At 34.4% G+C, this 22,679-nt stretch overlaps 1 protein-coding gene and 1 pseudogene across 2 annotated transcripts in view; one reads left to right on the top strand and one right to left on the bottom strand.

Moving 5' to 3' along the window:
• Positions 1-22,679, bottom strand: part of CEP57L1 (centrosomal protein 57 like 1) — an 80,718-nt gene that overhangs the window by 15,343 nt on the left and 42,696 nt on the right. For both annotated transcript variants that reach the window (XM_029945264.1, XM_029945265.1), the window contains 3 exons: positions 14,822-14,981; positions 12,242-12,421; positions 10,773-10,894 (listed from right to left, as the gene is read on the bottom strand). In XM_029945264.1, coding sequence (XP_029801124.1) covers positions 10,773-10,894; positions 12,242-12,421; positions 14,822-14,981 — 462 coding nt within the window. The remainder of the gene's footprint in view (positions 1-10,772; positions 10,895-12,241; positions 12,422-14,821; positions 14,982-22,679) is intronic.
• LOC115296785 lies at positions 21,116-21,575 on the top strand (annotated as a pseudogene).

Below are 22,679 nucleotides of genomic sequence, written 5' to 3'. Positions count from 1 at the left end.
GTGCAGCTGCTCTGGAAAACAGTGTGGAGGTTCCTCAAAAACTATCCATAGAACTCCCCTATGACCCAGCAATAGCACTGCTAGAGATTTACCCAAGGGATACAGAAGTGCTGATGCATAGGAGCACATGTACCCCAATGTTCATAGCAGCAATGTCAACAATAGCCAAATCATGGAAAGAGCCTAAATGTCCATCACCTGACGAATGGATCAAGAAGATGTGGTATATATATATACAATGGAGTACTACACGGCAATGAGAAAGAATGAAATCTGGCCATTTGTAGCAAAGTGGATGGACCTCGAGGGTGTCATGCTAAGCGAAATAAGTCAGGCAAAGAAGGACAGATACCATATGTTTGCACTCATAGGGCTAACAGGAGAACAGGAGAAACCTAATGGAGGACCATGGGGAGGGGAAGGGGGAGAGAGTTGGGGAGAGAGAGGGATGCAAAACCTGAGACACCATTGAATACTGAAAACGAACTGAGGGTTGAAGGGGGAGGGGGAGGGAGAAAAGAGGTGGTGGTAATGGAGGAGGGCACTTAAGGGGAAGAGCACTGGGTGTTGTATGGAAACCAATTTGACAATAAATTATTTTTTAAAAAAGGAAAAAAATAAATACATAGGACAAACTGAAGGTTGCTGGAGGGGAGATGGGTGGGGGATGGGCATAAAGGAGGGTGCTTGTTGGGATGAGTACCTGGGTGTTATATGTAAGTGATGAAATCACTAAATTCTATTCTTGAAACCAGTACTACACTGTATGTTAACTAACTGGAATTTAATTTTAAAAAAAGAAATGAAAGAAATTTAGAAAACATGCTTTCTTCAAAAAAAGTTGCTTTTTTGAAAAAAAATCAATAAAATTTATTGAAGTGATAAGTAGACTGATAATTTTTAAGAGAGCAACATAATAAATTAGCAATACCACAAATGAAAGAAGGGACATCTCTAAAGACACAAAAAGAAACAGAAAATCTAAGTAGCCCTATATCTGTCAAAAACATTGAATTCATAATTTAAAAACTGTCTACAAAGAATACCCTAGTTCCAAATAGCTTCTATCAAATTTGAATTCTATCAAACATTTAAGGAAGAAATAATACTAGTCTTCTTACACAAGGTAATTCAGAAAACAGAAGAAGGGCTCTTTCCAAGTAATTTTATGAGGCCAATAAAACCATGACATCAGAACTACAGAGACCTTATGAGAAAATTACAAAGATCCTTCACAGACATAGTCACAAAAATACTTAAGCAAAATTATAGCAAACTGAATCAAGCAATGGAGAAAAATAATAACATAACAAAATCACTTGGGGTCCATACCAAGAATGCGACATCCATTAACATTTGAAAATTAAACAATGTAACTTACCATATTAACAGAATAAAGGAGAAAAATCATCTGAACCTCTCACTAGATACAGAAAAAGCAATTAACAGCATTCAATATTCATTCATGATAAAAACTTCCGGCAAACTAGGAATAGAAGGTAATTCCCACACTTGATATGGAAAAGAGATAAATAACCTATAGACAAGATCATAATTAATAGTGAAAGATTGGCATCTTTTTCCAAAGATCAGAAACAAAGATGACAGCGCTTACCACTTCTACTTAAAAGTGTATTAGCTGTAATAGCCAGTGCAGTAAGGTGAAAAAAAGATGTAAAAGCCATAAAGTTCAGAAAAGAAGAAATAAAATTGTCTTTATTCACAGATGACATGATTGCGAATACTGAAAATTCTTAAAAAATTGAAAATTACTAGAATAAATAAATTAACAAGACTATAAGATGCAAAGTCACACAAATATCAATTCAACTAGTAACAGGAAAAAGGGGGGAAATTATGCTGTTCATAACAGCATTAAGAAAACATAAAATTCTTAGAAATAAATTTAACAAGAGATGTGTAAGACCTCTCATTAAAAACTATAAACCATGATGAAAAAAGTAAAGATTGAAATAAATAGAGAATTATACCGTGTTCATGGATTGAAAGATTAGATATTTTTGAGATATCAATTTTCCCCCAAATGATCTCCAGATTTAATAAGACCATAGTCAAAATCCCGGGAGACTTTTTTTTTTAAATGCCACATTGATCATAAAATACTTATAGAAGGGCAAAGGATCTATAATAACCACAATGATCTTCAAAAAGAACAAAGTTAGAAGATTCACATTACTTGATTTCAAGACTTAAGATAAGCTACATGGTATACAGGGTCCCAGAAACAGTCTTTATATAGTCAGTCAACTGTAGATAAAGGTACCAAAACAATTCAGTGGGAGAAAGAAAAGTCTTGTAAAGAATGGTGCTGGAACAACTGGACGTCCACATGGAAAGAAATGTAACCTTAACAAAAAAATTAACTCCAGATGGATCAGAGAAAAATGCAAACTAATAAATTCTAAAGAAAAATACTTCGGAAAACAGTTTAGAAGTTTCTTATAAAGTTAATCGTGCACCTATCCTGTGGCACAACAATTTCATCACTAGATATTGATTCCAAAGAAATAAAACATACGTCCACAAAAGACTTGTACAAGAATGTTCACAGTACCTTTATTAATCATATCCCCAAACAGAAAACATGCCAGATGTCAATCACAAGCAAAACAAATAAACAAATTGTGGCATATCTATGTGATAAAATTCTATAAGCAATAAAAAGAAAAAAACTATTGATACATACAGCAACATGGGCTAATCTAAAACACTCTATGCTAAACAAGAGAGTATATTTTCTACGATCCAATTATATGAAATTCTAAGACAGGCAAATTTTACTTACTCTAAGGTAAAATAAATCAGCATAGTAGTTGCCTTGTTGGGAGTTGGGAAGAAAGCAGGAAATATCTTGACAGAGATATGAGAGAATTTCTATTATCTAATAGGGCTGTGGATTATATACTTATTTATCAATAATCACTGAACCTTACACCTAAGATCTGTGTATCTCATATATAAATTATACCTCAATAAAAACATTTAAAAAACTGTTAAAAGTTACTGATCAACAAAGTTAGCTATGATAGGAATTTTAAGGTTATTTTATAAGATAAAACAACTCAACTCCATAAAGTGGTGGTTCTTCTGGTTGTTGTACCTTGTTTACACGACTCAGAATTGTCAGACTTTTACATTTTTCCCAATCTGGTGGATGTGAAGCAGTATCTTGTTGGGCTTTCAATTTGCATTTTCCTAGTTACTAATGAGAATAATTCTTTTATGAATGTATGACCATTTGTGATTTTTTTCCCTACAAAATGCCTCTTTATAACTGTGCCCATTTTTCTACTGTTATGTTACTTTTTTGTCTTATTTAAGAAATCCTTCTCCACTCCAAAGTCATCAAGAAATTGTTCTGCATTTGCTTCTAAAAATTACAAAGTTTTGCCTTTTACATGTAAATCTTAAATCCATCTGGAATTGACTTTTGTGTATAATGTAAGGCTGGGATCCAATTTTACTTTTTTCTCACATAGCTAATCAATTTTCCCAAAACCATTTATTGCAGCCTATCTTTTCTCCACTGATCTGCAATGGCACCCTTGTTGGATATAATTTCCATGTAAGTAAGTCTATTCCCGGGTGTATTCCATTCTTTTATTCTGGTTGTCTATCCATACAAATATGCTAATTTTGATAGCATTACAATGTGCTTCAATATACAGTAGAGCAAGACCTCACCTCATTCTTCAAAATAGTTTGGCTATTCTTGGACCTTTGCATTCTAATATAAATTTTGGAGTCAACTTTAATAGTTCCTTGAAAAACCCATTAAATACTTGACTCCTGAAAATCCAGTATTGATTGGTACTGTTAACCATTCAGTAACAATGCAAAAGCCTTGCTACACTTAACACTTTTTAAATTTGTTTTTAAGTATCTCTGCACCAAACATAGGGCTCGAACTCACAGTCCTTAGATTAAGAGTTGCATGCTTTTCCAACACTGAGTCAGCCAGGTACCCCCAAACCTTACAACACTTTAAACTACTCTTTACTCCTGCCTAGTTTATAAGCTATTGTTCTCATTAATTTTAATCCTTTATATAACTTTTAAGCCACATAAAACATTATAATTGCTTTTATACACTATTCATTTAGATTTACACACACACACACACACACACACACACACACACACATACACCATCTTTGTTGCTCTTCTTTCTTTCCTGCATCTCTGATCTTCCATCTAAGATAATTTTCTTTCTGTCTGAATAATGTTCTTTAGTGTTTCCTTTACTATGGATCTCCTGGGAACAAATGATCTCAGTCTTTTAGTCTTTAAATGTCTTTATTTCATCTTTATTTCTAACAGATATTTCCCCCAGGCTTAGGATACTAGGTTGGCAGGTATTTTCTTTTTAATACTTAACTATATCAGTCCATTATCTTATGAATTCAGTACTTTCAACTGAGAAGTCAGATGTCACTTCGTCCCTTTGAATGTATGTAACCTTTTTTCCCCAGTAGCTTTCAAGATTTTATGCTTGTCTTATTATTCATTATGAGGTGTCCAGGTATATAGTTCTTTTTATTATTCCTGATTTGGTTTTATAGGTTTTATAGATTTGGTTTTCTTAAATCTGTGGTATGATTTTTTTTTAAATCCCTTTTTGGAAAATCCTCAGTCACTGTCTCTTCAAATATTGCTTCTGTCCCATTTTTTCTCATTTCCTTTTGGAATTCCAGTTACACGTAGTTTGACTTTCAAGAACGTTTACCTCTTGATCTGTTTTCTGAATTTACTCTCATTTTGTCTTTTTGCTGATCTGGGTGGTTTTGCCTTCCCATTCACTAATTATCTCTTCCAATCTACTGTTGGATCCACCCATTCAGTTCAAATTTCAGATACCATAATATTCAGTTCCATAAGTTTTATTTGGTTCCTTCTCAAATCTGCTCTGTCATTTTATGGTTTCCAATGTTTTGCTGGAAATAGCAATCATCTTTTATCTCCTTGATTATAGCAAGTATAATAATTTTAAAGTCTATATCTTTGTCATTTAGAGCCAGCATGCAGTTGGAACTAACTTGTAAGAGTGCTTATATAGTCTGTTATGTATGCTATTTCTTTTCATAATGTCTCTTTAAGTAAAGTTTATTTAAATTCCAGTTAGTTAATATACAGTATATTAATTTCAGGTGTATAATATAGTGATTCAACAGTTCCATATAACACCCAGTACTCATCACAACAAGTGCACTCCTTAATTCTCACCAGTTGACCCATCTCCCCACTCACCTCCCTTCTGGTAACCATCAGTTTGTTTTCTACAGTTTAGAGTCTGTTTCTTGATTTGTATCTCTTTCTTCCTCCTCCCTTCGCTCTTTGTTTTATTTCTTAAATTCCACAGATGAGTGGAATCATATGGTATTTGTCTTTCTCTGACTGACTTTGCTTAGCATTATACTCTCTAGCTCCGTCCATGTCATTGCAAATGGCAAGATTTCATTCTTTTTTATGGCCAAGTAATATTTCATTATATATACATAAACACACACCCAAATCTTCTTTATCCATTCTTCAGTCAAAAGATACTTAAACCTTTTCTATAATTTGGCTATTGTAGATAATGCTGCTATAAACATAAGGTGCACGTACCTCTTTGACTTAGTATTTTTGTATTCTTTGGTTAAATACCTAGCAGTACAATTGCTAGATCATAGGTATGTTTTATTTTTAACTTTTTGAGGAAACCCCATACTATTTTCATGGGTGGTTGCTCCAGTTTGTATTCCCAGCAACAGTGCAAGAGGGTTCCCCTTTCTCCACATCCTTTCCAAAACCCATTTCTGTTGATTTTAACCATTCTGACAGGTTTGAGTAGGTATCTTATTGTAGTTTTGATTTGTATATCCCTGATGACCAGTAAGTAATATTGAGCATCTTTTCACATGTCTGTTGGCCATCTGGATGTCTTCTCTGAAAAATGTCTATTCATGTCTTCTACCCATTTTTTCACCAGATTATTCATTTTTGGGGTGTGTGTTTTATGAATTTTTTGTATATTTTGCACACTAACCTTTTATCAGATGTCATTGGCAAATATCTTCTCCCATTCCATAGGTTGCCTTTTAGTTTTGTTGATTGTTTCCTTCATTAGGCAGAAGCTTATTTTGATGAAGTCTCAATAGTTTATTTTGCTTTTGTCTCCCCTGCCTTAGGAGATATATCTAGAAAAAGTTGCTATGGCCAGTGTCAAATAGGTTACTGCCTGTGCTCTCCTCTAGGATTTTAATGGCTCTTGTCTCATATTTAGGTCTTTAATACATTTTGAATTATTTCTGTGTATAAGAAAGTGGTCCAGTTTCATTCTTCTGCATGTTGCTGCCAGCTCTCCCAACACCATTTGTTGAAGAGACTGTCTTTTTTCCACTGGATATTTCCTACTTTATTAAAGATTAATTGACCATATAGTTGTGGGTTCATTTCTGGGTTTTCTATTCTGCTCCATTGATCTATGTGTCTATTTTTGTGCCAGTACCACAGTTTTAATCACTACAGCCTTGTAATATAACTTGATGTATAGAACTGTGATGCCTCTAGCTTTGCTTTTCTTTTTCAAGAATGCTTTGGTCTTTTTGTGGTTCCACACAAATTTTAGGATTGTTTGTTCTAGCTCTGTTAAAAATGCAACTGGTATGTTGATAGAAATTACATTAAATGTATAGATTGCTTTGGGTAGTATAGACATTTTAACAATGTTTGTTTTTCCATTTCTTTGTGTCATCTTCCATTTCCTTCATCAGTGTTTCAGTAAGGAATAAGTAAAACTTTGAATATTTGTAAGTGACATGATACTTTATATAGAAAAGACTCCACCAAAAAAGTGCTAGAAATGATAAAAGAATTCAGTGAAGTCATAAAATATAAAATCAATGTATAGAGAAATCTGTCACATTTCTTTTTTTCAGGTTTTATTTTATTTCATTTTTTAAATTTACATCCAAGTTTGTTAGCACACAGTATAACAACGATTTCAGGAGTAGATCCCAGTGATCCATCCTAACACAAGTATCTTCTTTAATGATCTTCCCCATTTACCCCACTCCCCGACACAACCCTTCCAGGAACCCTGTTTGTTCTCTATATTTAACAGTCTCTTATGTTTTGTCCCCCTCCCTGTTTTTATACTATTTTTGCTTCCTTTCCCTTATGTTCATGTTTTGTATCTTTAAAATTTTTTTTTTAAATGTTTATTTATTTTTGAGACAGAGAGAGACAGAGTGCAAACAAGGGAGGGGCAGAGAGAGGGAGACACAGAATCCAAAGCAGGCTCCAGGCTCTGAGCTGTCAGCACAAAGCTCGATGTGGGGCTCAAACCCACAAACCGTGAGATATGACCTGAGCCAAAGTCGGATGCTTAACTGACTGAGCCACCCAGGCGCCTCCATCTGTTTTGTATCTTAAAAGTTCCTTATGTGAGTGAATTCATATGATATTTGTCTTTCTCTGACTAACTTCGCTTAGCATATCTTCTAGTTCCATCTATGTTGTTGCAAATGACAATATGTCATTCTTTTTGATTGTCAAGTAATACTCCAGTGTGTGTGTGTGTGTGTGTGTGTGTGTGTGTGTGTGTGTGTGTGTGTGTGTATATGTACCACACGGTTTTTATCCATTCATTATCAATGGACATTTGGGTTCTTTCCATACTTTGGCTATTGTCAATAGTGTTCCTATAAACACTGGGGTGCACGTGCCCCTTTGAAACAGCACTCCTGTATCCCCTGGATAAATACCTAGTAGTGCAATGGCTGGGTCATAGAATAGTTCTATTTTTAATTTTTTGAGGAAACTCTAGAGTGGCTGTACCAGTTTGCATTCCCACCAGCAGTGCAAAAGGGTTCTCCTTTCTCTGCAACCACACCAACATGTGTTGTTGCCTGAGTTGTTAATTTTAGTAATTCTGACTGGTGTGAATTGGTAGCTCATTGTGGTTTTAATTTGTATTTCCCTGATGATGAGTGATGTTGAGCATTTTTTCATATGTCGTGTTAGCCATCTAGATGTCATCTTTGGAGAAGTGTCTATTCATGTCTTTTGCCCATTTCTTCACTGGATTATTTGTCTTTTGGATGTTGAGTTTGATAAGTTCTTGATAGATTTTGGATGCTAACACTTTATCTGATATGTCATTAGCAAATATCTTCTCCCCTTCTGTCAGCTGCCTTTTAGTTTTGCTGATTATTTCCTGTGCAGAAGCTTTTTCCTTTGATGAGGTCCCTATAGTTCATTTTTGCTATTGTTTTCTTTGCCTCCCTCCAGAGACATGTTGAGTAAGAAATTGCTGCATCTGAGGTCAAAGAGGTTTTTGCCTGCTTTTCCCTCTAGGATTTTAATGGCTTCTTGTCTTATGTTTAGGTCTTTCATCTATTTTGAGTATATTTTTGTGTATGGTGTAAAAAAGTGGTGCAGGTTCATTTTTCTGCATGTCACTGCCCAGTTTTCCCAGCACCGTTTACTGAAAAGACTGTCTATGTTCCACTGAATATTCTTTCCTGCTTTGTCAAAGATTAATTAGCCATGTTTGTAGGTCCTTTTCTGGGTTCTCTATTCTGTTCCACTGATCTGAGTGTCTGTTTTTGTGCCAGTGCCATACTGTCTTGATGATTATAGCTTTGAAATACAGCTTGAAGTCCTAGATTTGCCTCCTGCTTTCATTTTCTTTTTCTAGACTGCTTTTGCTATTTGGGGTCTTTTCTGGTTCCATACAAACTTTAGGATTGTTTGTTCTAGCTCTGTGAAGAATGCTGATGTTATTTTGATAGGGATTGCATTGAATATGTAGATCACATCGGGTAGTGTCAACATTTTAACAATATTTGTTCTTCCAATCCAGGAGCATGGAATATTTTTCCATTTTTCTTTGTCTTCAATTTCTTTCATAAGCTTTCTATAGTTTTCAGTATATAGATTTTCCACCTCTTTGGTTAGGTTTATCTCATGGTTTTGGTGCAATTGTACATGGGATCAATTTCTTGATTTCTCCTTCTGTTGCTTTATTATTGGCGTATAGGAATGCAACCAATTTCTGTGCATTGACTTTAGATCCTGTGACTTTGCTGAATTCGTGGATCAGTTCTAGCAGCTTTTTGCTGGAATCTTTTGGGTTTTCCATATAGAGTATCATGTCATCTGCAAAGAGTGAAACTTTTGATTTCCTCCTTGCTGAGGAGGAAAAAAGCATCTAAAGCTTTTTATTCCTTTGTGTGGTCTGATTGCTAAGGTTAAGACTTCCAATACTATGTTGAATAACAGTGGCGAGAGGAGACATCCCTATCGTGGTCATGACCCTTAGGGGGAAAGCTCTCAGTTTTCCCCACTGAGGATGATATTAGTGGTAGGTCTTTCATATATGGCTTTTATGATCTTGAGGTATGATTCTTCTATCCCTTCTTTCTTAAGGGTTTTTATCAAGAAAGGATGCTGTATTTTATCAAATGCTTTCTCTACATGTATTGAGAAGATCATATGGTTCTTGTCTTTTCTTTTATTGATGTGATGTATCACACTGACTGATTTGTGGATATTAAACCAGCTCTGCATCTCAGGTATAAATCCCACTTGGTTGTGTTGAATAATTCTTTTAATCTATTGTTGGATCCAGTTGGCTAGTATCTTGCTGAGGATTTTGGCATCCATATTCATCAGGGAAATTGGTCTATAGTTCTCCTTTTTAGTGAGGTCTTTGTCTGGTTTTGGAATCAAGGTAATGCTGGCTTCAAAGAATGAGTTTGGAAGTTTTCCTTCCATTTCTACTTTAGGGAACAGCTTCAAAGGAATAAGTGTTAACTCTTCTTTAAATGTTTAGTAGAATTCCCCTGAAAAGCCATCTGGCCCTAGACTCTTGTTTTTTTGACAACTTTTTGATTGCTAATTCAAAGAAATCTGTTGCATTTCTATATATCAATAATGAAGCAGCAGAAAGAGAAATTAAGGAATCAATCCCATTACCATTGCACCAAAACCAGTAAGATACCTAGGAATAAACCAAACTAAACAGGTGAAAGACCTGTACTCCAAAAACTATAAAACACTAATGAAAGAAATTTTCAGTGTCTTATTTCCTTCTTCCTGGTTATCTTTGATTGAAAGTCTTTCACTGTGTCAAAGAAATGTTTGTAGAAATAATTTCAGGTCCCTGGGAACATTAGCTATCCAGGATGACTTCAATCCAGTATCAAAGACTAAGGTTTTCTGGATTAGACTGATAGATTAATCTGGGTTGTTTTCCTTCTTCTTCATCCCTATAAAGCATTCAGAGCACAATAGATCTATCAGGGTTCCTACTCTTGGTATGCCCTGGAATCTAATTTCAATTTCTCTAGCCTCATAGCTTTGAAAAGCATTATTTGGCCACTGAGTTCAATCCCCGGAATCAGAAATGCCCTAAGCAGGATGGGGCCTGAGACCTACCTCTCTAGAGGTCAACCTCTTTGGATTTAAGTCCACACTCATATTTTTAATTGATGATTTGTCATCACTTCATCAACTTCCAATGCCTTTATGTATTTTTTCCCCTTTCTTCCCTCTCCCTGTCTCCTTTCTTTCTTTTTTAATATCTTGCCTAGTTTTTCTTGTTTTCTTTTACAGAAAGCTTGGAGTCAGCTTCACTATAAGTGGAAATCTCCTCAATACAGCTTTTTATCTTACTTAAAATTATAATACAATTTCCCTATGATATAAAATATTCTCCAAAAACACATTAAATTATATTATATTCATATAGAAAATATGTTCACCTGTTGCTCTAGGATCATATTCTTCTCTCGCTCTACATTGAGAACCATTCTCTTTGTATATTCCAATTGCTTCTCTAGAAGAGTACAGCGAGACTGGGCTGAGTTTAACTGTATAGTAATATCTGTGAAAAAGAAAAAGGAATAATGTGTTGATTATCATATAGATCACAGGTTTGTTATCACAAGAAATACATTATGTAAATTCAATCAAGAGCTAAAAGGTCAAGAATTCTTTAGTTTTAAGTACTGACTCTGTAGGAGTTATGGACATACATACACTTTGTGAATATCTCATTAAGTACATATAACTAGTTTAACACTGTCTTTCCCAAAAGATCCGCAGGGTATACTTCTGAAAGTGTAAGATGTCAGTGACTTACTTGTGGGATCATAGAAACCCTGGATGTTCCTGGGAAATGACACAGGACCTAAAATCTCTTTTTTATTGACACATTTTTCTCTTTCAGGAAACGTGAGTGTATTCTACCATTCCCATTTTCTCTGCTCTTGACTACTGACAACAGAGTTATTTCCTAAGAAGTAATCCTTTCTAATCCTTTAACTTTTTACTTTTCTTAGCTCTTACTTCTACCTTTGTCCAATAACCTCAGAAAAATTTTTCTATTTCTTCACTCTTTTATAAGTTGACATACAAACTTGAACTTTATTTATGAAGGTGCATATAGTACAAGGAAAAAGAAAGCTATCCATTATAAAGTAAAATTACTATATAAGAACGTATTTAAAAAAAATTTTTAATGTTTATTTTTGAGAGAAACAGAAGGCAAGTGGGGGAGGGGCAGAAAGAGAGGGAGACACAGAATCTGAAGTAGGCTCCAGGCTCCGAGCTGTCAGCACAGAGCCCTATGCAGGGCTGAACTCACGGATCATGAGATCATGACTTGAACTACGGCTGAGCACTTAATTGACTGAGCCACCCAGGTACCCCTAAGGTACCCCTAAAGAACTTGTGTTCTAAAACTCAAAAACTTATGTCCTGATGTTCTTTTCATAATTTCCACAGAAACCTCTACTTACCTGTCCATTTCTTCTAATTAATCTTTCAAGTTAATAAAAACTTTTATTTTATGGTTTTTGTATTGTTTAATTACCAGTGTTGCTTTATATTTTCAAATTTAAAAAGCAGTATTGACTGAAAATATAAAGTAATTCAATTATATTATGGGTAAAAGTAGATTTTGTTGGTATTCTGAAAATGTTCTAATTTCTAAACACAATTTGTCTCAAAACTTAATTTTTTCTTTTAATCTCAATAATTTATGAACTGGGATAATATATGTAAACTCAAGGTTATATCTATTTAATGCAAAGTATCAATCTGAGAAAAAGGCCTCAAGGTTTCAATGTATATAACAACAAAGATGTTTGAGTAAATGTTAGACTGGGCTTATTTGCAAGTTGTAAGCTCTGATAACCCCTTGTTTCTAAGAACTATTGAATTTTCTTACCTTTTTTCTGCTTTATCAGTTCCTGGTGTGCCAGATCTCTCTCATTTGTTTCTTTCTCCAAGGCCTTTTTATACTCTGCTGCTTCTCTGGAAAGAATGTTCAGGTTGTCCTCAGCTTGTGTTCTCTCCAACTCTAAACGATGAATCTTCTCCTGAAGAGTTTTCAAGGCTAAAATAAGAGCTGTTAAAAAAAAATTTGCTTGTTACTTTAGTGAAAATTTTGAACACTTACATAGTGTCATATAAAAGTGAACAGTATTATTTTTGTTAGTAAGCCAGAAAAACATATAAGTAATAAATATTTTATTCCTCAAAATAAAGAACCCCATTAAAACTGTAAAGAGGGATAAATTTTTTCTAACATAGCTTATAAAAACAGTATATTTGTGATTGTATTTAGTAATTTTCTAGGTTTGAGACAGCTAATAATCACAATCTAGTTCAAGAAAATATATATCTTCAAATAAAAAGACTTAAAAAAGATAGAGTCTAGGAAGCATAAAAGTCTGAGTATGGATAAAGAAAATTAAAATGTAGTGTCCACCAATTAACATGGAAATTTAGGTTTATTGTTAAAGCTCTTTCTCAGTTCTTGATATGTTCAGTTTTAGTTAAACCACAAACACATTACGTTTGTCTAAATTACAGTATTAATAATCAGAACATAGGAGTCAGAACCCAGTTTCTTCCACCAGAAAAAAATTGTAACCTGGTGGTTTGATTCATGTCAGGCTTGAAAGATTTTAAGTGGTACACGTGTACTACTGTGAATTTTAATATCATCGTGATTCAGGTAAGTTCAGAGTTAAAATATTTTCAAATAACAACGTCCATTCAGTTATAACGTCAAACTATACAACTAGAGGAGAATGGAATATAGGCATATGTTATAGGTTATAGGTTAATTTTCATATACAGGCACACTTGGTCTTATTGTGCTTCACTGTATTGCATTTCACAGATAATGCATTTTTTATAAATTGAACATTTGTGACAACCCTTTGTTGAGTAAATCTACCAGTGCCATTTTTCCAACAGCATTTTCTCACGTCATGTCTCTGTGTCATATTTTGATAATTCTTGCAGTATTTCAAATTTTTCACTATTATTATAGTTGTTACAGTGATCTGTGTTCAGTGATTATAACTCGCTGGAAGCTCACATATGCTTAGTATTTTTCAGCAATAAAGTATTCTTTAGTTAAGATATGTAGTTCATTGTTTTTTAGACACAATGCTATTGCAAAATTAGCAGACTACAGTGCAGTCTAAATGTAACTTTTATATGCACTGAGAAACTAAAAAATTTGATTCGCTTTATTGTGATGGTCTGGAACTGAACCCGCAATATCTCTAAGGTATGTTTGTAGTTTATATCCAATCAGAAAGATATTTGCTAGAGATTACCATTTGTTTTTTGTTTTATTTTTTAAAATGAGATAAATAAATTATATTTATTGCTCTTTACATGGAATGCCTGGCTTACTGACTTGGAATATTTCTTATGGCTTTTTATGCCACAATGCTAGTCTATTTGTTAATGGTAACCATTACTACACAGTATTATGAAACAAGGTGATAATCAGCATCTTAGAAGGTAATTTGCATGGCTTAAGTATGCCTAAAGTCATAAATGTTTTCCTAATTCAATTCTAAGATTCTCCTCAGTTTATATTTTAAAAGTTATAATACTTACAATGTACTTACAGTGTACTAACTTCCCCCAAAATTTTCAAGGGTAATTTTGGAAATAGGCAATTTCTGATTTAATCCTTGAGTAAGACACAACTTTACTCAATTCACTATTATTCTAATCATCTAGTTTAGAAGAATTCCAATTCTGACCTTTTATTCTTCAGAGTATTTTCTAGTAATTTTTTAGGATAAAATTGTAATATGTGTCTAGTTGGTTAATCTTCATCATATAGCTGAAGAAGCCAAAATAAAAAAATATTAAATAACTTATCTATGTTTATAGAAACTTTAAGCAATAGAGTCAAAACTAATAGTTTCATTAAGATTAAACACATAACATTATTTTCTACATAGAAATGTAAATTTTTAGGGGTGCCTGAGTGGCTCAGTTGATTAAGCATCTGACTTTAGCTTAGGTCATGACCATGAGTCATGATCTCAGGGTCTGTGAGTTCGAGCCCCACATTGGGCTCTGTACTGACAGCTCGGAGCCTAGAGCCGGTTTTGCTTCTGTGTGTCTCTCTCTCCCTCTTCCCCATTTGCACTGTCTCTTTCTGAAAAATAAACCTTAAAAAAACTTTTTTTAATGTAAAATTTTATATAACATATTTCTTACCATTCCCTATTTCTAAATAAGATTTTAAATTAGAGTTACCTTGACTGTTTGGGGCACTGGCTGGCTCAGTTTTTATTAAGTGTCTGACTCTTGATTTCAGCTCAGCTCATGATCTCATGGGTCCGTTGTGGGACTAAGCCCCGTGCCATCTCTGCACTCACTGATAGCGCAGAGGCCGCTTGAGATTCTCTCTTTCCCTCTCCTATCCTCCTCCCCTACTCTCTCTCTCTCTCTTTCAAAATAAATAAATAGACATTAAAAAAAGAATTACCTTGGCTATTTGGACTATGAAGCATTTTAGGAGAGGTAACTTCTAAGTTACGGTGAGTCTGGGATGATTCATCATTCTGGATAAATGATGGAACAAACACTCTTTCTGGAGGTTTAAGGTAGCTTCCTACAATACTATGCATTAATTCAGAATCCATTATCTGTAGAGAATAAAGGAATAACACAGTATAGGATCATTCTTTCTTACTTGAATGACAAAAAGACAAAAATTCAGGTAAAACCCAACATAAATACATAATCATATACTGTGGAGTTGTTTCTTTATGAAGTTAATTACCACAAACTCAACTGTAAAAAGCTCAGCAATACAAAAAAGAAAAATGACTATTTACTGTATAAATAATATAGGCAATTCTACCTGATTTTCAGTGAGCATTTGCTCTGGAGTGAGTGGTGCGAATTTGCTAGTTTCTCAGCTGACTGTAAGCTTATATACCTCTAATCATCTGAGCACCTCTCTACAGTGTACCTCTAGGGTTCTTAGAGAAAGTATATAATCTAAAAGACAACACAGCTTTGAAACACACACAACCCATTTAATCCAATCCTTGTATACTAACCGTGAAATGCTAATGTACTGGCTTCCTAAAGGATTTTCAAGGGTAATTTTGTATATATCAGTCTCTAAATCTAATCCTTGAATAAGACACACTTCCACTTAATGTATCAGCATCCTAATCATAGTTTAGAATGGTTCCAAATCCAAATCATCTAAAATAGCTTTATTTTGTCATTCTGGGAGGTTTTTTTTTTTCAATTTTTATTTTTTTATTTTTTAGGAGGGTCCTTTTAACCATTTTAGCAAGTAATTTTTTGTCTAGTTTTCCTAAATTATTTATTTTCCTTTCTGTAATTTAAATACTTTAGAAATGTATTCTACTTAACAGATTCTAGTCAATGTTAATTCATAGCCACATTGGAAGAAACAGGGTGACAACTGTTCACACACACAAAACAATTCATAAGCACAATTTTGAAAAGCTCATTTTACAGTGTAAATTTAGAATTCCATTATATAATTAGCCTATTTTAATTTTTGAAAATTGTAAAATGTCAGTGATTTCACTACCTTCCCAATTCATAAGGCAAAAGTAGATACTTCCCATGACTGTATTTTTTGGCAGGGTACAGAACCCACTTCACTCGGTAGGATTTTCTACTTTAGCCACTGCCGTGATTGGCTGTCTTTCAGGACATTCTGATTGGCCTATCCTAAAAGTTACATAGCTTAGAAGCTTTGCTAGAATACTTCTTGTTCTTTGCCATGGAGAAGCAATCATTTTTGCTCCTATTATTAGCACTGGCTACCATTTACTAACCATGTCTCCATCCCTCCGGTTGTTGCTGCTTAGACATTGTCTGTTCCTCATAGGAGACTGCATCTATCTAAGTCGCTGCTCCCTCAAAAAATCTAACACATTCTAGTCAATGTTAATTCCAGCAAAGTTAGTCATGGTTGACTCACAATGAAATAGAGGTAGGACACCAAAGTACAAAAGTTATGAACATGGTTGTACATCTTTAGAGAGAGGTGTGTGGCTGAAGCTATCCCCAAAACCTGGAGTTACTCAAGGTAATTCAGTTTTAGACTCCTCATGAGTTTTCAAATAATAAAAAGAATGAAATTTTGATAATAGTCACTATACCCTGAAGTCCTTGGGAGGACTGTCTGCTTCCTCTTTACCAAATATAATATTTATTTTACAAATTGGATTTTGTACCAGTTAAAAAACAAACTCAAATTGAGGTTTTTAGTCTAAATCAAACGACTCTTAGAAAATGGCATTAAATTAAAAATTAGACTAAACAGGGGCACCTGGGTGGCTCAGTAAGCTGAGTGTCTGACTTCAGCTCAGGTCATGATCTTGTGGTTCATGAGTTTGAGCCCCATGTTGGGCTCGGTGCTGACAGTTCAGAGCCTGGAGCCTGCTTCCGATTTTGTCTCCCTCTCTCTCTGCCCCTCTCCTGTTCATGTTCTGACTCTCTCAAAAACATAAACACTAAAAAAAATTAGATTGAAGGTCATTTAAATTAAATGTGTAAACACATCTTAAAATGGGCATAAGCAGAATAAGAATACACTGGTAAGTGGAGCAAAAGAGAAGAAACAGTAAAAAAATGAGAAGATATGCTATGCTGTGACATAGAGCTCAGGGGTTTTCATAGAGGTCCCAGCTTAACCTGTACAATCTAGTCGTGCATTATAAACAAGTGCATAAATCCACTAGAAGTTTATTTTCATAAAGAACTGTGGCATTCTAGGAGAAAAACTCACTCTGAGGAAAGATGAAAGAAGTACAGAAACTCTGATCCAAAGTCAAAGCCTAACCTGATGGAAGAAAAAAAGAGTAATTCTAAGTACAGTACAGTGGTAAACATTCTAATTCATTTCTGACCCAGTCTGATGGAATCAAACATGGGTATTGGGAATGGAGACGGCTCTAAGTAAAAACTGAGAAACATTTCACCAATATATCTGTAAAAGATTGGGACATTAGCTGTCCTGCCTTGTTTGGAATGTTATATTCCAATGAAGAGGGAAGTTGCTAGAGATCACTAACAGTTTTGGCATTTTGAGGGCTCTGGTGCATTTGCAGTCTTGCTTGATGAGAGAGAGAGCACTGGGAAGGGATATAATCATGGATATGTATGATAGAAATTTCTAGAGAAAAAATTTCTGAAAATACAGAGAGGTACGTAAGCCCCAACCTCCAAGGATTCTGACATATCTGGTATGAAGCCTTGTTGTAGATCATTGAAAAGACCTAAGAAAATCCTGTGGAGCATTTTAGAAGATCTGCAAGTGAGGGCAAAAGGCTGTGAAATGTGGGCCTCATTTGCATCAATAGCCTGGTAAAGCATAGGGAAACCTAAGTGCCCAGAACCATTTCTGACAGTTTATAAACAACCAGGAAAATTATCCATATTCTCTAAAAGTTAAGACACTTTCATGAGTTGCAACTAAGGAGACACTGCATAAAGAAACACCCCTCCTTCTCCAAAAAACTGTGCTAGACACAAATACTGTACTGAAAAGCAGTTTTACTTGTTCTTGAGGGAAGCAATTGCTCCAAAATGGTCCTTTTAAACAACCAATGTCTATTCCTGCTAGTGGCTGACTGTGCCATCATCTCTGCATAATCCCATAGGACGATTAGGGAGACAGCACTAGGAGATAGTCAGAGATACTACAATGGGTTCTTGGAAAGGGATTCTCTCTGTTTCCTATACTGATAATACTTTCAGGTTTAGGTTTTTCCTCAAAGAAAAATATCAACAGCTGTTTCATTTACTTGGTTTTCTTTGTGAATGCATCTATGTTAACTGACCTTAAGAGCAAACTTTAAAAAGTACCATAACAATTGAGTAGGATAATCTGTGATTGAAGAACTTGCCTTATAGATCCCCTAATAGGTACTACAACCTATTATTTACAGTATACAACTAAAATGTTAAGACAATGATATAAAAATCAACTGGTCAATGGAAACTAGTACATATAAAAATTTAACATAAACATTTCCATTGGATTCAACAAATGACGCACTTGTTGTTCACTCAATGAATGTTAGAAATATTTTAGGGAAAAAACCCAATTAAACTTTTGTTTCATTCCATATGTCAATACAAATTTCAGATATGTTATAGAGCAATTTTTTTTAACTTTAAGCATTATTTAAAAAATCTGAATAATTAAAACAATCTTAGAAATGGTAAGACATTTTATGTTTAAAACCATGGTAAAAATAAAAGACATAAAGAGTATATTAAAATTTAACTATAACCTATAAAAATTATGAGCAAAACTGAAAGACAAAAGAATGCAGAAAAAATATTTGCAATGAAGGACAAAGGGCTAATATTATTGACACAGAAAAAGCTTTTATAAATCAAAAGAAAAATACTAGCATAGTAATAGAATGACAAATGATTATAAACTATCAATTTACAGAAACATGTAGTCAATAAATAATAAATCTTAACAATAATGGAAGAAAACCAGTTGTATCCAGATATAAAAGTAATTTGGAGTCTGAGCTCAGTTCAAATTCTCATCTTCCATTTACCATCTTTCTCACTTTTAGAAAAACTTTTAAACTTTTCCGGGTCTCAATTTCCTTCTCTATATAATTATGATGGTAGTATTGTATAGGGGTGCTATAATTAGACAAAATATGATAATGTATATAAAGCACTTAGAATTTATGTTTGTAAGTATGTACTTTCTGTGAGCAAAATATGGATTTGATAAGTAGTAGGCATATTTATTTTAAAAGAAAACATATTTCAGATGAAGCACAATGGAATGGAAGAGAATTAAATCTAGTAAGAAACAGTGTGTGTCTCATGTGGTAAAGGTTAAAAAAAACATTTATTTTAAAATAAAATAAGGAAATGCCATTTTTTACATTTCAAAGTTCTTTTATAGGCAAGAAAATAGGCAAAAGGCCTAGAATAGTCAAAAGATTTTTGAAGAACAGTAAGATGAAGAAACTTGTCCTGTCAGATATCAAGACTTAACCATGAAACTAAAATAATTAAGTCAGTGATAACAGTCAGGAGCAATTAACAGATTAACAGAACACAATAGCTCAGAAACAGACCAAACTCTGTATAGTAACTTATATGACAAAAATGGAACTCCGTATCAGTGGAGAATGGCTAGCCTATTTATTCATAATTGGGGAGGGAAAAACTGATTCTCAAAATTTAAAAACAACTGGATCCTCTTTTCAAAACTATATCAAAAATTAAATCCATATATCCAAAAGTTAAATACATAAAAACCAAAATGTAAAAAGCAGTATGTCTGGGAGAAAATACAGGAGAATGTCTTTAGCAGCCAGGGGTCATGAAGGCTTTTGAAAACATGATACAAAATCCCTAATTTTAAGTGAGAAGACTGATTAATTTAACATAAAAAAATATATATCACAAGATCCCATTACAAAGGTAAAAGGAAAAGCCACAGCCTGAGAGGATATCTACATGCACATGGCTAATAAATAATTTAAAAAATGTAACATAGAGCCGCACAAATTAAATCTATAAAGATAACATACCGAGTAACAAAGGGACAAAAGCTATTCATTGGACTGCTATGCAGCAATAAAAAAAGAATGAACTAAACAGCAACAGGTACCTTTGTGGACAAATCATAAAAACATTTTGAAGAAAAAAAGGAAGATGCAGAAGAATGTTAAGTATGTTATCAGGCATGTAAAAACAATATTGTACATTGTTTAGAGATATATTCACATGCATCAAAAATATAAAGACAAGCATGAGATAATAAATACCAAATTCACGATGGTAGTTAAGTGAGTGAGGATGCAAAGAGACAGGGAACACAGGTATTTGTTTAGTAAATACATATATATATATAATCTAGTAAATCTTTTTATATAACTGAAAGACTTTATGTTTAAAAATGTTAGAAATTAGCAATTCAAATATAGATCACTCTTGCTACTGTGCAAATCCGAGAATGGCCAACTTGTATTGAATTTTTAGCTGTGACTCTAAGCCCTGTACATGCAGTATCTCATATAATCCTTATAATAATCCTATGAGATAAGGATTATTATTGTTGTTGTTACTATGATTTTGTAAATGAAGAAACAGAGACAAAGAAGTCACCCAAGTTCATACAACTTGTAAGTGGTAGAGCCAGGAAGTAAACCTAGCCAGTTCAATTCCAAAGCCTGGGTTCTTAATCACCACGTTAAGCAGTCTGTAGTTTAGGGACATTTGCAGTTAGCCAGGTATGAGATGCTACTGCACTTGGATTAGGGTGGTGAAAATGGAGATAAAGAGAGTGTATAAAGGATGTATCTTGAAGATATGAGTGATGAACTGGATTAAAAGGAGAAGGAAAAAATAAAGGTTTCTAGCTGAAATAACTGGATAGGTGATAGTACCATTTATTAAAAAAAAAAAGATAATGGCTAATACTCATATGGTACTGATATGTGTCAAGCACTATTCTAAGTGTGAGGCATCCAAGTTAGGATATGAAATAGGCTGTTTGAAAGAAGGGTCTAAAGCTTGGAGGAGAGTTTTAGTACAGAAATATAAACAATGACATTATCAGCATATGGATGGTATATAAAACCATAGTAGTCACCTAAAGGAAGAGTATAAATACAAAAGATTTCAGATAAGGAAGGAAAGAAAGAGAGAAACCTATGAGGGAAAAGAACCAGAAAACTATGAGGTCAAAAGTAAAGAGAGGACTTTCTGATCCGCCATCTGTGGTGGAACCACTGCCAAGATGCTGATTTTCATGAAAACTCTTATGGGGAAGACCATCACTCTTGAGGCTACACCTTCAGACCCAACTGAAAATGTGAAGCCCAGGACTCAGGATGAGGTATACCTCCTGATCAGCAGAGACTGATCTTTGCTGGCAAGCAACTGGAAGATGGATGTACTTTGATTAGAACATTCAATGAAGTGAACATTCATTCATCTTGTGTTGAGACTTTGCGATGGTGCTAGAAAAGGAGGTTGTCTCACACCTCTCCCAAGAAGAATAAGCATAAGAGAAAGAAGGTTAAACTGACCATCCTGAAATACTATAAGGTGGATGAGAATGCCAAAAGCAGTCGCCTTCGTCGGGAATGCCCTTCAGATGAATGTGGTGCTGGAGTTTTTATGACTAGTCCCTTTGACAGACATTATTATGGCAATGTTTTCCAAACTCTTGCTTCAACAAACTGGATGACAAGTAATTGCTTTTATTTTTTTTAATATTTATTTATTTTTGAGAGAGAGGCAGAGCATTAGTGGGGAAGGTGTAAGAGAGAGAGGGAGACACAGAATCTGAAGCAGTCTCCAGGCTCTGAGCTGTCAGCACAGAGCCCAACGTGGGGCTTGAATTCACAAACCATGAGATTATGACCTGAGCCGAAGGTGGACACTTAACCGACTGAGCCACCCAGGCACCCCCAGAAGACAAGTAATTGTATGTGGGCTAATAAAAGACATGAACTAACAAAACGAGAGAGAGAGAGAAAGAAAGGGAGAGAGAAGACTGTTTTAAGAAGGAGAGAGTAGTTTAGATTTTAAAAAGTCAATTGATTTTGAAGAGGAAGAGACTACAGACGATATAATGTAAGAACTGAAGACAGTTCCAAGGGTCCCATACTAAAAGGGCAACTAGAGGAAGATAAATTAGCAAAAGACATGGAAATTTTATTCAAATTATGATGTCCTTTTGAAGAGAACTTCAATTACCTGGCTTAAAACCACACAGCACTCATAAATTGTGTCATATCATTCATCCTGAGTTAACCTGCCATAAGTCACAGTGCAAACAACTGTACCCATCATGCATATCACTGGCACAGAATCAATAATTTTCATTCTTGAAAACTTCTATGACAGGTAAGAAAACTATATGCAATTTCATTCACTAAACTATATACCCCCAAAATGCATATGTTAAATCTCTTTTGGTGTTTTAGAATGTGACTGTATTTGGAGAGATGGCATTTAAAAAAGGTGATTCGGCTAAAATGAAACCTTTAGGATGGGTTCTAATCCAATCTAACTGGTGTGTTTATAAAAAAAAAAAAAAGGAAATTTAGACACACAAATAGACACACCAGCGATGTGTGCACACAGAGGAAAGACCAAGTCAAGACATAGTGGGAAGACAGTCACCTGCAAGCCAAGGAAAGAGGCCTCAGAAGAAACCAAATCTGCTGACATCTTGGATTTGTGGCATCCAGAACGGTGAGAGATAAATTTCTGTATTTAAGCCACTCAGTCTGTGGTATTTGTGTCGGAAGTCCTATTAAAACTAATGGACTGACTGCAACTTATAATTTTGT

This window comes from Suricata suricatta, chromosome 7 (genome assembly GCF_006229205.1).
Source record: "Suricata suricatta isolate VVHF042 chromosome 7, meerkat_22Aug2017_6uvM2_HiC, whole genome shotgun sequence".
Classification (NCBI taxonomy): Eukaryota; Metazoa; Chordata; class Mammalia; order Carnivora; family Herpestidae; genus Suricata; species Suricata suricatta.
This window is presented reverse-complemented; position numbering and strand designations above follow the sequence as displayed.